The sequence below is a fragment of the Pseudorasbora parva genome, chromosome 8 (genome assembly GCF_024679245.1).
Source record: "Pseudorasbora parva isolate DD20220531a chromosome 8, ASM2467924v1, whole genome shotgun sequence".
Classification (NCBI taxonomy): Eukaryota; Metazoa; Chordata; class Actinopteri; order Cypriniformes; family Gobionidae; genus Pseudorasbora; species Pseudorasbora parva.
Genome location: NC_090179.1, coordinates 42,841,466 through 42,858,490, shown reverse-complemented (window position 1 = coordinate 42,858,490; position 17,025 = coordinate 42,841,466). Strand labels below are relative to the sequence as shown.

Here is a 17,025-nt window from a genome sequence, read left to right as displayed (position 1 = left end):
TGCTAGCAATGTGATAAAACGTTGGCAACATGTCTGTTTTTTTTCTAATGGCTAGAATCTGAGCCAATGATCCCTGAACTGAATTTTAGACTCGTTCTTTTTAATGAATCATTAACAGTCTGATTCAATGTAAAAACAACAACAACAACATGTATTAAGGACCTTAAGATCCCACTCTTACCTTCTCTCTGCCGTCCAGTGCCGATCCGTCTGGTCGTGTGCGGATGGTGAACGGTGTGGAAAGCCGAAGGAGAATGTTCTGGAAGGAACAGGGAATTCTTGGAGACACCAGTTCAAAGCTGTTGCAGAATGTGAGTGTCCGGTGCGGCTCGCTTTTGGCCTGTTTCCGGAGTCCCTCCCCGACCTGCAGAACCTCCATGTTGGGTCCCAGCACCAGGTGGAAGGGAAAGGCCCGGCAAAACGTGCTCAGGCCGATGCGCAAATCCAACGGCGAGCGGGATAGCTGGCGAGGGTGCGCTGACGAGGGCACGGGTTGAGTCCGAACCTCTCGAATGAGGAAGGACAAACAGGCAGGGGATGAAGAGGACGGTGGAGATGGAGATGACGAGGGGGAGGAGTCCGCCGAGAGCTCGCCGTCCTCATTGGCTGTGTGCAGCCATGTGGGAGGGGCTTCCTCCACTAAAACATCTGATTGGTAAATGCGCCTAGCGGCAGCTCGAATCAATCCCGGCATGGCCACGCCCACGGTAGGGTCGGGGTTGAAGCAGTGGAGGAGAAGAGTCCGTCCTCCGCCGCTCTCCGCATTCAGCTCCTCCTTTTTCTGAGGAGCGTCTTTGCATAGAAAAGAGGGAGCCTCGGACGAAGCTCGACGGCCGCAGGACGTCCTGATGTGTTCTAGAAGAGCATCGAAACCGTTGAAGAAGTCCTGCAGGTTCCCGCCGAGCGCTCGCAGAACCCTCTCGTTCTCCTCCAGACACAAACCAAAGAATTCCTCCCCGAATCGGCCCCGAATGGTGGCAAAGTCCACACCTGCGCAAAATAATGCAAAAAATTAGTTCCAGTGAAAATACATTACCATTTAGTATTTACTATTTAAACAACTTCTTCTGAAGTCAAGTCAACTTTATTCATAAAGCGCTTTTACAATGACAATTGTTTCAAAGCAGCTTCACAGTGTTAAAGAGGACAATATTACAACAGAATTTGATTCGGCTGTACAGTCGTTCTGAAAAAAAAGAGATGTTATCAGTTTATTTTAATTCATCATATAGCGATAATGTTGGCAGATCAGTATTATAGTTTATAGAATTAATTAAGACCTAATAAATTAATTTTATTTGGATATTTAGTTGAATAACTTAGATCGGTGTCCCCAATTTTGGTGTCCCCAACTGAGCAAGCCAAGCTAAAGGCGACATTTGAACAGTATCTCCTAAAGCTTTCAAGCTACAACCACCAAACTTGGCTACGACCTTCAGAAATTCCTGACTAGCAACTACCTTAGAACATGCTAGAAAAATGCTAATTCATGCTAACAAAATGAAAATGTATGCTAGCCACATGCTAACTGATGTTAGAAACATGCAAATGAATGCTAGCTAATTAGCTTTTAATTAGCTAGCTATTAATGTTAACAATGTGATAAAACAGGCTAATTCATACAATGTGCTAAAAGATACTAACAAAATGTTAAACAAAATGCTGGTAAAATGTTAATTTATGTTATCCAATTTTTAACTCATGCTAGCAATGCGTTAAAAATGTTAACAACATGTCAATTCATGTTAGCAAAATGTTAAACATGTTAACAATCTGTTAAATGATGCTAATTTAAGCTAGCAGTGTGTTAAACATGCTAGCAACATGTTAATTCATGTTAGCCAAGTGTTAAATAATGCTAGCAATGTGTTAAAACGTTAACAATGTGCAAATCCATGTTAGCAAAATGTTAAACATGTTAACAACATGCTAATTCAGGCTTACGATGTTAAACCAAGTTATCAAAATGCTAATTTAGGCTTGCGATGTGTTAAACATGCTAGCAACAATCAATAGAGTCAATAAAATGGTAACAATATAAAAAATAAGTAAATAAATAAATAATACATTAAATAGTTAAAAAAAAATGGTGTTGTCAACACGATTAGTTCACATTAGGAGCTCTACCATGTTTATCATGACCATTATTTTCATCTCGCCACATTTGTTACAACTGTGGGTTACAGAAATGCATCCCCCCCCATTTATCAAAATAAATATAATTTCTCCCATGGCGACTATAGGAGAGTTTTCAGAGGGCTGCCACCCGTCCTGAAAGCCACTCAAAAATCTGACGTCTACACAAAGACTGCAGACTTTTGAACAGTGGTGTACACTTAAATGAATTCACTTTTTTATAATGCAGTAACCTTTTAATAAGAGTAATACAACACTTGAGAGGTAAAAACAGCACATCGCCACGCTGCTTTTATAATCGTAGCAATTTGGTGTTTTAATATGGACCATAGTCACAGATTATTATGGCCTCACTTTATATTGGGTGGCCTTAAAGGTGCACTATGCAACTTTCCGTCCACTGGAGGGCGCCTATTCTAAACAAATGTGTAGTTTGATGACGCAAAGTGTGATCGCAGCATCTTGGGACATGGCAGAAATCATGCTGATGGATGTGATTATTAACGTTACTGTAGTGAAGCAGAGCAGGACCGAGTGTTGAGGAGCTGAGCACGGCCGCTGGAGCGATTGTTACACAAACACACGCCTCGTGAGTACCGAGACTTTTATTATGACGGGACAGGACACAGTCGCCGGGCACCTGCACTGATCCGCTCTTCCGGTTATGATTATGAGGTAATGCAGCTCTGTTTATCAGATTAGATTTAAGAGTGTTTAAAATGATGTTATGACGTTCCTCTGTGCCTTCACTTGTTCACACTGCTAAGAGTAAAGCGCTTCTGCCAAGTAAAACCCGAAACCGAGGGTAGCGCAGATATGACGTGATTGACAGGCGACTCCCTTTAAACGCTATGCTGACACGTCCCGGTCCTTAGTAAAAAAAGCAATTTTCTCACAATTTACAAATAGTTGGAAACATTTGGGATATTGTAAGTAATCAACTGAACAAAATATATAACACCGGCCTAGTGGTTTTTGGATATTTTACTGCAAAAATACTACATAGTGCACCTTTAAGTACTATGTACTTACATCAAAAAATAAGTACGATGTATTTGCTATGTTAAAATTGTATTCCAAAACACCTCAGCTGATATTGAGGTGGGATACGGGTAGAGTTCGGGACAGATTGGGTGATATGGGTCAGTTTAAGGGTAGGGTTAGGTGTAAAGGAAGTGTGAACTGTGTAATTACAATTCAAAATTAATTACAGATGTAATTACATGCAGGTATTTTTTTAAATGTAAGTACAATGTAAAAACATGTATGCACACAATAAGTGCATCGTATCAAATGATTAATTAAAATGTTAGTACATGGAAGTTAAAGTCACCGGATTGAACATGGCTCATGGAGTCTGTATTTAGCAGAAGTGTCTGTTTTATAAACATGCTTTTACATTGTTTTTACAAAAAAGTTAAAGGTCTGGCCCCCCAGTGAATCCATCGATTCCCGTACGGATCAATATCTGCAGCACCAGCGACGCTGCTCTGCTGCATTACAGCGAGATGCGCAGTAGCTTTGGCTGGGCAGGGCTCAGTTCAAATGGCTCATTGGGGTTTATTTATAAACGTGTTCTCGTTAGGGATGGCAGAGTTAGTATCTTAGCAACAGCTCGGGAATGGAGACTGCAGCAATGGAGTGGTTTTTTAGGAAAGTGTGCGCTAGTGTCAGAGAGTGTGTGTATTGAGGTCAAAGTTTTGCCGGGAGTGAGTGTGTCTGTACGTGAACTAGAGCTGCACGATTTGATCGAAATATCGTGACAAATAATGAGACCACTTAATGCGAAAACATAAAAAGTCACGTGCATATTTGTGTACGCATTAGACATGCAGAATATTTACTATGAAGCATGCATGACATTTTATGTCCCTTTTTAAAAGATGTAATATAAGTCTCAGGTGTCCCCAGAATGCACCTGTGAAGTTTCAGCTCAAAGATCATTTATTACACCATGTTGTAAATGCCCATTTTTGAGTGGAGGGAAAAACATGCTGTTTTTGTGTGTATCTTTAAATGCAAATGAGCTGCTGCTCCCCGCCCCCTTTCCAGAAGAGGACGGAGCCTGTTTAGCTAATTCCTCCGATACTCTGCCAAAAAGCTAAAACACCGTTTAGTTTAGATGATCATCTCTACTGCAGTCACGCTCACGTGACCTTACAGCTCTTCATCATTATAAAAGTTATTATTTGCGTTAGATCTGAAATTTTACAAAGCTCAAAGTCCACAACAAAGGGAGATATTTTATTTAACAGAATCCGCTTTCTAAGAACTACAGCGAGCGGCTAATTTGGACTACAACACAATGTTTCCGGCGGATCTTGTGGAGTCATAATGTTCCTCATTTAAATCATCCCGCCCAGGGAAAACACAAAAAAGGTGTCGATTACTGTTTAAATTACCATAGCTTTCCAACAAATATCACGATTAAATGGTATCTAGTGTTCTGCATGATCCTCTTGTGCATAATCAGCCATTCAGGGATGTGCTCCAATGTCACGTCACATATGCATAGGCCCCGCCCATAACTACTGACTGACTCCGCCCTATTAGCATAGCCCCTCCCCTCAGTGAGCTGTACACAGTCCGCCATGTTAATCTCCTTGCCAGTATTTAACATTCAGTCAAGAGCAGAGGGATTTTGTTCATTTTACTATCTATCTATCTATCTATCTATCTATCTATCTATCTATCTATCTATCTATCTATCTATCTATCTATCTATCTATCTATCTATCTATCTATCTATCTATCTATCTATCTATCTATCTATCTATCTATCTATCTATCTATCTATCTACTTGCTGCTTACATTCACAGACATAACCGACCGTGTTTAAATGAACTCTGTCAAATCCACACAAGGTTATGTCAAAAACACAGTTCAAGCATTATAAGACGTGAAAGAGAACTTAGTTTAATACTCACAGGACACCCCGTCTTTGTGTGTGCTTTGGGTGAGTGTGCTCAGAAAACCATAAATTTAGACTAATATGACTTTAAAACACATGCTGATAATAAACTCTCATGATGATAAAGAACTCAAATGTCCCTTAAGCGTGACAGAGATGATCATCAAAACCAAACGGATGTTTTCGTTTTTGGCAGTGTGGCACGAGCTGTACAGGCCCCACCCTCTTCTTGAAAGGGGCGGGGAGAAATAGCTCATTTGCATTTAAAGACACATGCACAAAAAAGCATGTTTTTCCTTCCACTCAAAAATGGCCATTTACAACATGATATAATCAATGATCTGGAGGTATTTTGAGCTGAAACTTCACATACACATTCTAGGAACACTGAGACTTATAATACATCTTCAAAACGGGCCATAAGTTCCCCTTTAAAGCTTTAATTAACAATAATATCCCTGGTGCACTTACCTAAAATAGTTGCTGTGTACTTCAGTATTCCTGAGATGTCAGTCTGGCTGTCGCAGCGCGAGTTCTCAAACAAACACTTCTGCTCGTCCGACAAGCTTCGTACAAAATCTTGTCCACTGTGTGAGAGAGATTTTGATTAACATTTACCAGGGTAAACTTGTGTTTTAAAAAGTTAGTTACCAAAAATATACAAAATATTAAGATAATTCTCGTATAATTCCGAAGAATAAAAATAAACAAATGAGACAAATGTTGAGATGACGGCCCCAAAAAGTATTTGAACACGTCAGTCACACTTATTAAAATGTTTGCATGTCATGTCAAGTCACGTCAAATTTATTTGTGTAGCACTTTTAACAATACACAGTGTCTGATATTATTGTTTATACTATGATATTAATGTTTATAAAATCTTAATGCCTTACAGTCACATTTAGCAGATTAGAGCTGGGTGATAATATAGTCTACATTTTCCAATACAAGTAATCAAACTGTTGAAATTTGCTATGTAATATACAAGGCTTTATACTGGGTGTATGTGAATACAGTTGGACATACAGAATATAAAACCTTATATAATGAGCTGGGTGATAATACAGTTGCACATAGTGGAGATTTGCTTTAGTGTGTATCAAATATCATTGCATTTGTACAAAATTTTTGTACAAAGTAATTTATTGTTAAAGAAAGATAACACATACACTTTACAAGCAATAGACCAAAACTTAAAATGTCTGTTGGGTTTGAAATGATAAATCATTATATCTTAGTGTTCAAAGCTGATCAATTTGTTTAGGTATTTTTGGATCGCATTAAATTAAATCCATTTAAACCCTCTGGTGCTCTTCTTGTGGTGGTTTAAAATGACCTTTGTTTTTATTTCAATTAAATTAATGTACTATCCTTTAGTTTGATAATGCTTTATATTTAATGTTTCTATTTTTAGGGGATTTAATGGTCCTGTATTACATTTATGCAGTTGTTATAATCCATTTATTCCCTCTTTGAGAAATGTCCAGCTTAAACCGTCATGAATCTTGAATGTTTAGAGCACAGACTGAAGTTCAGTCTCTTTTTAAAGACGACACTTGACAGATTATTACTAAAGTGAAAAAAGTTCAAAAAAAGCTAACTTAAAAAAATTATAGAATTTTACTTAAAAACACCATTTTCAATTTTTATACAAAATATATATTTTTTCCAAAACATGTTTGACTCTAAAACTTAGAAAATCAAAGCCATAAATCTAAACAAGTTCCAAATGTTATTTTGATATCTTAAAAAAATGAGCTTTCAGGAAAAGGTTTGTGTATAGTACCAAATGCTTCTACTAGTGAAAATTTGCCTCAAATTAATTTGCAATGTGCTCATTTTTGACCACGATTAATACAATTGTGACTATTTTTTCAGGACCATTTAACCTTTTCAAATCATGTCCAGTTTGCCAAAAACTTTACATTAAGTTTCACACCAGTCCGATCTAAAAAAACAAAAACAAGATTGAATCTGTATAGAGCTATAAATATGTTTTCCAAAACACATTTTACTCTAAAACTTAGACAATACAAGCCATAAATCTAAACAAGTTCTGTTGCAAATTTGAAGTTTATATCTCAAAAAATTTGCTTTCAGTAACAATGTGTTTGTGCGCAGTACCAAATGCGAAATTCAACTCACAGTCAATTCTAATGCACTCATTCTTGACTACGAACAATACAAGTGTGGCTATTTTTTCAGGACCATTTAACCTTTTCAAATCATGTCCAGTTTTTGGTGTGTTCACATAGCAAATGCCAAAACCTTTACCAAGTTTCACACCACAAAAAAAACCTAAAATCTAAAAAACCCAAGTGCGAATCTGTATAGTGCTATAAAACAATGTGGAAAGTACGACTCTTCAGTATTCTCTTTGTTCTTCACTCAGTGCTGTCTAGAGAAACTGTGAGATGAAAGCGATGTGATTCCTCTCAGGGACAATGGCCCTCATTTATCAAAAGTGCGTACACCAAATTTCCAGCGTACACCTTGCGTACACCCAAACCCACGGTGACTTTGAGATTTATCAATATGGACGTTGGCGTACGGCACGCTCAAATCCTACGCCAGCTCAGGAGGTGGTGTACGCACACACACACACACACACACGCTCAAATCCTAAGCCAGCTCAGTAGGTGGTGTACGTACGTTTGGAGTTAGTGCAAAAATACGCAGAAAAACAATTCCTAACACCACAAAACGCACTGACAAGGATATGACCCACTGTAAAAAAAACATTATAAACTTCAGTGTTTATTTTTGTGCACCATAGACTTCAATGTTTACTTTGTGTAACTTTATTTGTTTTCAAGGCATATGTATTCCTCCAGTTGCGAGCCTGTGCGCATTATCTGACGGTTCAGGGTTAGGCCCGACAGCTGCGCCCGGACTGGGACTGAAATAATTCAGACTGACAAAATAATAAAAATGACAATCTTCTTATTTTAAATAATAAAATAAATAATAACGACATTCTTCTTCTAAATAACAATAAGCGTCATTAATAATAATGATAAGAAGAAGAAGTATCTTACAAATTGTCATACAATTATTAATGTGAATAAATGGTACTCCACATCACATCATCACTATTGTACACCCCAATATGTGCCGTGATACGAAATTAAATGCTAATTGTTTCAAAACATGTTCTGTAAAATAATGCAATTTAAACTGCTGGAGTGCGCTTCTCAACCTCCACACTATTAACAATACTCGTAATTTTGGTCCATATTTTGTTTTTGTGGGTGCCTTTAACCTCACTCTTTAAACTCCCAAATAAAACAATTTCATTTTTTCCACTTCCCTAGTGATCTCGATGGGTGCGTCTCAATCATCTCACTAGTCCACTAGTCAGGGCACTGATCAGGGAGTCAGCCCATTGACTTATGTCCTAATCCGTGCCCTGACTAGTGGACTAGTCAGATGATTGAGACGCGCCCAATCTCAACGTCGGAGAAGTTTCGCTTCTTTTCCGTCTTCTGTTAGCCTAGAAATCTAGACGCACCCTAGCGGCAGCAAATTTAACTTGCCCGCAAGTGTCGTCTAGGAACTCTCAATACCCTTCTAAGCTGTATTCCTCACAATCTGGATGGCCCAATCACATCGTGTATAGAGTCGGTGGGCGGGGCCATAATGACAGCCGAGTTGCGTTTGCGTGCTTCTAGTAAACACAGAAACTGGCGAACGGCGGTCTTTCGAATCAGCTTTGACCGCGACTCTGGAAGACTTGGAGTTAAGCTTTTCTCTGAGAAAAGAACAAAGAACGGCACTGAAGTCATTCTTAAGAAGGGAAGATGTGTTCGGAGTTTAGCCGACCGGATAAGCTGAATGTTTAATCTGTCAGCGAGCTCTGCTTCACCTTCGTTGCTCTGGTTGGTGTAGCGCTATCCTATCGCGTGCAGAGGGAGTTTGAAAGACAACCGTTTATCCGCCCCTCGGATTGAGCCGTCAATGGTGAGTTTCCAGACCCAACATCCTGATGTGGGTCAGGCTTATCAGGCTAGTCTTCTGTTTGTCCATGGCGTAAAATGAGGGCGTGGGGGAGGCAGAGACTTGAACATATAGGGGCGTGTTATTCTAATGGCGATCGTTTTCAGCCGCCACATTTATCACGGACACCTGGATTGCAGAGGTACGCACAGCTTCATAAATCAGGTGGTGAGAGGAGTGTAAGCATAATCTTACGCCAACATATACACCCGTTTCTACGCAAGATTGATAAATGAGGGCCATTGTGTGTGTGTGGATCTACCTGATGTCTCTCTGTCTGTGAAACTCCACTGTTCTCTGCAGGGCCAGCTGAATTGTCTGGGTCTAAAAAGAAGAAAAACAATGCAGTCAGAAGTTGCTCGACCCAGATTCACGAGTGACAGTACAAAGACACATTAAACTGGTGAACAATAGTGCTCTCATCACACCAGCCCAAACACGCACGTCCCGTCTCCTTTCCCGGGATCTCGTTAAACCAAACCCAAAACATCAGACGCAACACAATCAAGAACCAAGACACATCTCCCAATGGAAACTCAGGGATGCAAGATAAAAATGTACATTGTAAAAATGATTGGAGTACGTTTCAAGTTGTAATTGCGTGTGAAACTTACCACATGAAAACAGAAACAGTCGGGCTTCGGAAGTAAAAACTCCATTCATTTTCTCCATAGGGAAATAGATTTTGAACAATAACTTATAAACCTTTAAAGACAGCCTTACTGTGAGTTACGAGGCTTTTAATCGCTAGATTTTTCTTCTGTTGAAGCCGTCAGATCACATTATTTCAACTTAGTTTTAAAATAATCATGTTTAACAGTGGAATTGGTGGTGAAAAACTACATTACCCATGATGCTGTGCAGAAAATACACCAATCAAAGAGTCGGAACTAGCACAAGCTTTCTGAGCTCCGCCCACTTTCATGAATAACTCAATGATGTAATCGAATCGACCTGAAATATTTGTAAATATATGGATATTTTGCAATTAACTGAAAAGACATTTTTAAGTGCTTAGTTTTATATTTTTCTATCGTTTTCAACTCAATTATGCTATTTGCAATGCATCATGGGATTGTAGTTATTGTTAACGGTCTAGTGCCTTTCTCTTTTTGTATGATTTTCAAATACTTTTTTGTTGCAAATCAAAGTTTGTAATGTTATGATTCATCTTGTAGATGATTGGAGTTTAATGACTTCCTGAAAATCCCAACGGGAGAAATGAATGGGGGAAAAAATACTTTGGTCGGACACTAATGCACTCTATCGAAGTTCCTCAAAGCTGCAGATTAACTTGTAACTAATTAAACCAATTCCGTGTTTCTTGAAGGGAGTAAAAGCTGATGGTAAACCGATCGCCTCTATTGGATTTGGTTTGTGCTGGCCCTTTTTAAAGGGATTTACAGTGCTGATCTACCTGTAATAGAATACACTCTTAAGCCTTATCCAATCAACTGCCTTTATCACGCTACCACGGCAACAAAGTACCAATCACAATCCTCCTCATTTCAGGAAAGCTCTTAATAGCTCAAATCCAGCTTTACCTGTTCAAATCTGCTTTAGTGATCTCTCAGCCTCTCTCTCACACACACACACACACTCGATACTAAACCTGATTTATACTAACATAACACCGCAGAGAATCATAAGAATTGCAGTAAATTGCATTATGGTTATGAGAATGTGGGAGGAAATTAGCTTGATTGTTGATTTAGTGCAGTGGAAAACTCTTTATTGTCTTGATTTTCTTTGTGCAAAAATTTTGAATTTCTTGCGTTTTCTCTCTCTTTCTGGTTTGGGATGTAACATGACTGTGTGTGTGTGAGAGAAAGAGACTGATTCTGTGTGACCCGTCACATTAAACTGTGGGTCTGAAACAAATTCCCATGACAGTGACCTTGATGTTCACTGACCACACACACACACACACACACACACACACACACACACACACACACACACACACACACACACACACACACACACACACACACACACACACACACTCACACAATATCAGCATGAGAAAAAACACAAACCTTGCAAGTTTTACATAATAATGCACACACAAACGCTTTTTACTCACCCGAAGCGCACACACACAGCGCCGGCTCTCAGTCTTATTGTGCTAAAACTGTCAAATACACAAGGTTCACATAAACACATCAGTTGTGTATTAAGTTCCCATAAACCGTTTTTCGAGGGTCCGTGGCTCTAACACTGGAGAAAAGGCTAGCCTGGATCACATGTGCGTTGATAACCAATCACGTTACAGCCTCGACAACACTGTTTGCAGATTCCGTAGAAATGAATGAGAACTGACTTATACCTGTCCCTGACTTCTCTTATAAAACTAAATTTTTCAGTGTAAACTCAATCCAAAACTAATGTTTAAGAGCAAACATGTTGAAGATTTGCGATGGGCTGTCGTTTCATTAAATGAGGAGCTATTTCCTCACAAAAGTGGTTTATTCAGCGTTTTGAAGCCTCTCCTCCATTGACAGCCTATGGTCTCACTCATTCCCAGAGCACAGCATCACCATCAGGCGTTACGCTTTTTTTTGTGTGCTAAACCTGCTGATGTGTGTGTCGTTAAAGGTGCACTATGCAACTTTCCGTCCACTGGAGGGCGCCTATTCTAAACAAAGGCGTAGTTTGATGATACAAAGTGTGAGCGCAGCATCTTGGGACATGTGGTCTTCACCTCACAGCCGGTGGAAAATAGGACTCGGGCAGAAATCATGTTGATGGATGCGGTTATTAACGTTACTGTAGTGAAGCAGAGCAGGACCGAGTGTTGAGGAGCTGAGCACGGCCGCTGGAGCGATTGGTTATTAACGTTACTGTAGTGAAGCAGAGCAGGACCGAGTGTTGAGGAGCTGAGCACGGCCGCTGGAGCGATTGTTACACACACACACGCCTCGCGAGTACCGGGACTTTTATTATGACGGGACGGGACACAGTCGCGCGGACTTATGCGTTTCCGGTCATGATTGTTTATCATATTAGATAGCAGCTCTGTTTATCATATTAGATACATTTAAGAGTGTTGAAAATGATGTTATGGCGTTCCTCTATGCGTTCACTTGTTCACACTGCTAAGGCCAGGGACACACTGCAAGCGTGCCGTGAGCGTCTCGGCTGCGTGGCGTGTCCGTTTTTATTTCGGCTCCCATGTTAACCGGTTAGAGCTTGCATACTGCCTGCGTCAGCCGCGCGGCTCACGGGCGGTCCGAGCCGCGCGGAAAACGCGTGCATGCTTCAAATAGAAGAGATGCCTATTTTTTCAAGCGACACGCGAGCGTGTTGGAAGCGTTTCTAGGCAAAATAGCATAGGAAAAGATGTTTATATGCCGTTTTGACACGAATACATATTAATAAATGACATTTTCATGTTTGAAAGTCTGTAGGTTAACATAAATGCAGATATAGGCCTACTTGTAATAATAAAAAACAACATAATTATTGATTTTGAAATATTAAACCTGTCAATACAGAACGAAATATTGTGTAGCCTATTTTGCTGTCAATAGCATAGATATGTATGGTCAATAGGCGACTGCAGACGTTGTCTTTGCTGTATCAATAGGCAATATATTTATATTTAACATGAAGTATAGGGCTTCCCTGTACATCAATAGCAGCAGCAGCGCCGCGTCAGATACGCTTCTGGTGTGCAAAGACAGAGAAAACGCCAGACAGCCGCCCCGCAACTGACACGCAGCAGAAACGCCATGCTTGCAGTGTGTCTCCGGCCTAAGAGTAAAGCGCTTTTGCCAAATAAAACCCGAAACCGAGGGTAGCTCAGATATGACGCGATTGACAGGCGACTTCCTCAAACGCTATGCTGACACGTCCCGGTCTTTAGTTAAAATAGCAATTTTCTCACAATTTACAAATAGTTGGAAACATTTGGGATATTGTAGGTACTCAACTGAACAAAATATATAACACTGGCCTAGTGGTTTTTGGATATTTTACTGCAAAAATACTACATAGTGCACCTTTAATGCTAATCAAACAACAAGAGACAAGCAAACCCTCCCTGCTCCTGACTGAGTAACTTCAGTGGATATTTAATTCATACAGTGACGTCTATCCAGATTGAGTCTAAACTCAATTTCTTAGTCAAATGCTCCTGTTAGAACTGAAGCAAATTTTTTTTTAAAGCTTTTAATAATTTCATTAATTAAGGACACGCTGAACCAATGAAAAGTGAGAGTGAAGACGTTTATAATCTTACAAAAGATTCCATTTCAAATAAGTTATATTCTTTAGAACTCTCTATTCATTAAATAATCCAGAAAAATAATAATATATCAGCTAATACAGAAATATGAACACTGATAGTAATCATAAATCCTCATTTGAGAATGATTAGTGAAGGATCATGTGACTCTGAAGACTGGAGTAATGATGATAAATCCAGCTTTGATCACAGGAATAAATCACACTTTACTATATATTCACAGAGAAACAATTGTAATAATATTCTACAATTTTGACTGTATGTATGATCAAATAAATGCAGCCATTTAATAACGTGGTGTACTGTATACTCGCTGTCCTACACTGACTCCAATAGAGTTTGCCGCTAACATTGCTATAAGCTAAATACATTAAAATGATTAGAAAAAACAATTAACAAATATTACTGCACTTTTCCGACTAAATGATTTATATCAACTGCTCTCAGAGTAAAATATATAAATATATATTCATAATCAACATTTTTGTTCGGTTCATAGCATTTGAACTTGTTGCAAGACATTTTTTGTCGATCTTCATCTAGATGAAACGAGCTCTAGAAGCAGAAGAAGTGTCGTTTCTGATACAGGAGCTCACGGCTTTAAAACAGAGCTTCATTTCCCTTACAGACATCAGCTGAACAATGTAAATCTATCACGCGCACACACACACAACAAAGGATAACTATCTTCTAAAGAGCGTTGTGTTCAGTGAACATTTGATTTGTTTAGTCCTCAAAGTGTACAGAAATCATGTCGACACACATGCAAACATAAGCTGCTAATGATCAGTCCATGCCAATGTTATAACTATAATCTGTTATACTGTATTTGAATTGCTGACATAAAAAATTTTGTAAATATTTTTTACAATATGGTCCCGAGCAGTATGTATTATTCTTTGTTAAAGGTAGTTAATAAAAAAAAACAACTGTATTAACTATAATAACTGTAAATGTATCAATATTAAAATATACATTTGATTTTAATAATGTATTTGTTGTTAATATGTTAATATCAATATTAATAAATGCTTTCATTGACCATTCATGTTAACTATATGAAACATTATCGTATAGCACTAACAGATTATGTTTTAATAGATATTTTTTAGGTTGCATCGTATATTGTAGCACTAAGTCATTTTGCAAGTGTTCTCATAATCCAGCTAAAACACACATTTTGGATTTGTGCCATTGGAGCAGTTGGGTTAGTGATGAACCACATTTTCAAGTGCCTCTCTAGTATACACACACACACACACACACACACACACACACACACACACACACAAAAGTGCATCTCAGGGCAAGAACATTCTGATGCGGAGCTGGATACAGATACACATGCACTATGGCAGCTCTGCGGTACAGTGTGTGTGTGTGTGTGTGTGTTTCTTTGAGGCCCTAAAACACCAGGGACCAGTGTACCGAGAGGTTATCGTGCCCCTACACACACACGTCTGATTTTGCACCGCGCTGTTACACTACACATGAGACGGAATGAATATGTTAGACTACATGCTGACACACACACACACACACACACACACACAGCAGGGCCTGAACAAACACAGCACGCTTTACATTGATTCTCCATTCACAAACACACACACACACACACACACACACACACACACACACACACACACACACACACACACACACACACACACACACACACACACACACACACACACACACACACACACTAAATGTAAGATGGTCTGAAGGATTGAGCTCTCTAACATCTGCACTGTCACCGGTTCTGCTGTTTGGAGGAGATTTACACGCCGTGTCATCTGCTCTCATGAGTCAAACCCATCTTCATCATCATCTTCCTCTTCATCAACACCACCTAGACTACTAACACTAGTGCAAACGCTTCGAAAGATGGGGATGATGATTCTAACTCCATCTGTTGTCAATTCTTCATTTAACCCTGATGCATGCTGCTCATATATAACCATGAAAACATGTGCTTTATGCCTTACACACAATCTATAGATAACACAAACATACACTATATATATATATATATATATATATATATATATATATATATATATATATATATATATATATATATATATATATATATATATATATATATGCTTTAAACAATACATTACAATACTATACGAATATGCACTGATGTAGATTCTGCTCTACTCTAGATTCCAGATGTCGCCGCTTAAACATCCATGTCATTTATAATATGCCGAGTTAGTGAGGAGAACATCTGTCTCTCGTGTGTGTGTGTGTGTGTGTGTTTGTGTGTGTGTGTTGAAGGGAAGGTTCGGTACCGTCGGTGAGGTGAGGCGTCTCAAACTCTCCCCGAGCGAGTCCAGATTGACGCGTTTTCGGCGGGCGACCCTCCTGCTGACCGCCGCGTCCTCGAACGGACACGAGAGCGTCTCCACTGGGCTCTTGCCGTTCCAGAAGACGCGCGAGAACGGGCACTCTCCGTCCTCCCCGGGGCTCTCCAGGTAGTCCGAGCCCATGGAGCTGAAGGATTCGGAGGAGATCTTCCGCGAGGACATGCTGCTGCCGATGCGGGAGGACTCATCAGACGCGCAGGTGAACGGGAACCATCGCGGAGCCGGGACGCGCGCGCGCGCTCTCTCTCTCTCACCCCCGAACGAATGCAGCAGCGGCTCCTGGAGGGACCGCCGGATCGCCAAGTGCGCAAAGCCCGGATTCTGTCAGCGTGGGTGTGGGGTGGGATGGAGCGGGGTGTGCGTATTACCGAATCCCGTTCCCCTCGGTGACCCAGCAGCTCCGTAGACCGATAAAGACCCCCGGGGACCTCATCATCCGTCCGTCCGTCCGTCTGTGCGGGTCTCTCTGCGGGTTTGACGCTGGGAGAGGCGCGCGTTCAGATGCGCGTAAAGATGAAAAATATCCCAGCGTCCAGGGCGCACAGAACTAAAGAAACAGCCAATCGGTTAACATACAGCAAAAAGCCTCGACACCCTCCCCTCAGAAAGAGAGAGAGAGAGAGAGAGAGAGAGAGAGAGAGAGAGAGAGAGAGAGAGAGAGAGAGAGAGAGAGAGAGAGAGAGGTATGCAAAGCAATGCAGGTCACACTTTCCATCAGTGGCCATATACATTTACATAGCATGTATATGCGTTTTTATTACTAAAGGAATTTCAGGTTACAGATCCAGATTATGTTCACGCGGACGAGAATGCAATGCTACGCGCTAACTCCATTATTTAATAATCGGATTTCTTGACAATCAAAATATGCATGCATTAATCCGAATTATTACGCGGTTCTGTGCGCTTCATGACACAGGGCAAAATGCTTTTGAAGTGATGCATACAGAGAGTCTTCCGTTTACGTTCATTCAAAGAAAATTAAAAATCAATAGAGATGGACGGAAGCGCCCTGAGAATCGCGTGACCTACACCTTCGCACTTTGGGCATGAATGAGGATTGAGGTGTTGAGTCAATTACTGTGCAGAATTACCATGGGCGTAGATTACGCGGGGGACGCGGGGGACGTGTCCCCCTCACTTTTAATAAAATGTATTTTCGTCCCCCGCACTTTTACTGGGTCTCACCGATCCTAGTCGACCCGCTCCGAGCGGGATTCGAACCTGCGCGAGGGCGGGCAAGTTAACAGGGACGCTAAAAAACAGCTTTCTCTAATCTCGGTTGAGAGCGCGCTTCTTGAGGTCACGGGCAAATATATTTACATAGAAACCAAAGTGAATACATCAAGAT

The 17,025-nt window shown here is 40.3% G+C and overlaps 1 protein-coding gene across 1 annotated transcript in view; it reads right to left on the bottom strand.

The window, feature by feature from the left end:
* gucy1a2 (guanylate cyclase 1, soluble, alpha 2) overlaps positions 1–16,255 on the bottom strand; it is a 53,595-nt gene extending 37,340 nt beyond the window's left edge. The window contains exons 1-4 of the mRNA XM_067451345.1: positions 15,600–16,255; positions 9,310–9,371; positions 5,520–5,635; positions 182–990 (exon numbers count right to left, since the gene is read on the bottom strand). Of these exons, the coding sequence (XP_067307446.1) occupies positions 182–990; positions 5,520–5,635; positions 9,310–9,371; positions 15,600–15,836 (1,224 nt within the window). The 5' untranslated portion in view covers positions 15,837–16,255. The remainder of the gene's footprint in view (positions 1–181; positions 991–5,519; positions 5,636–9,309; positions 9,372–15,599) is intronic.
* Positions 16,256–17,025: the final 770 nt, after the last annotated feature.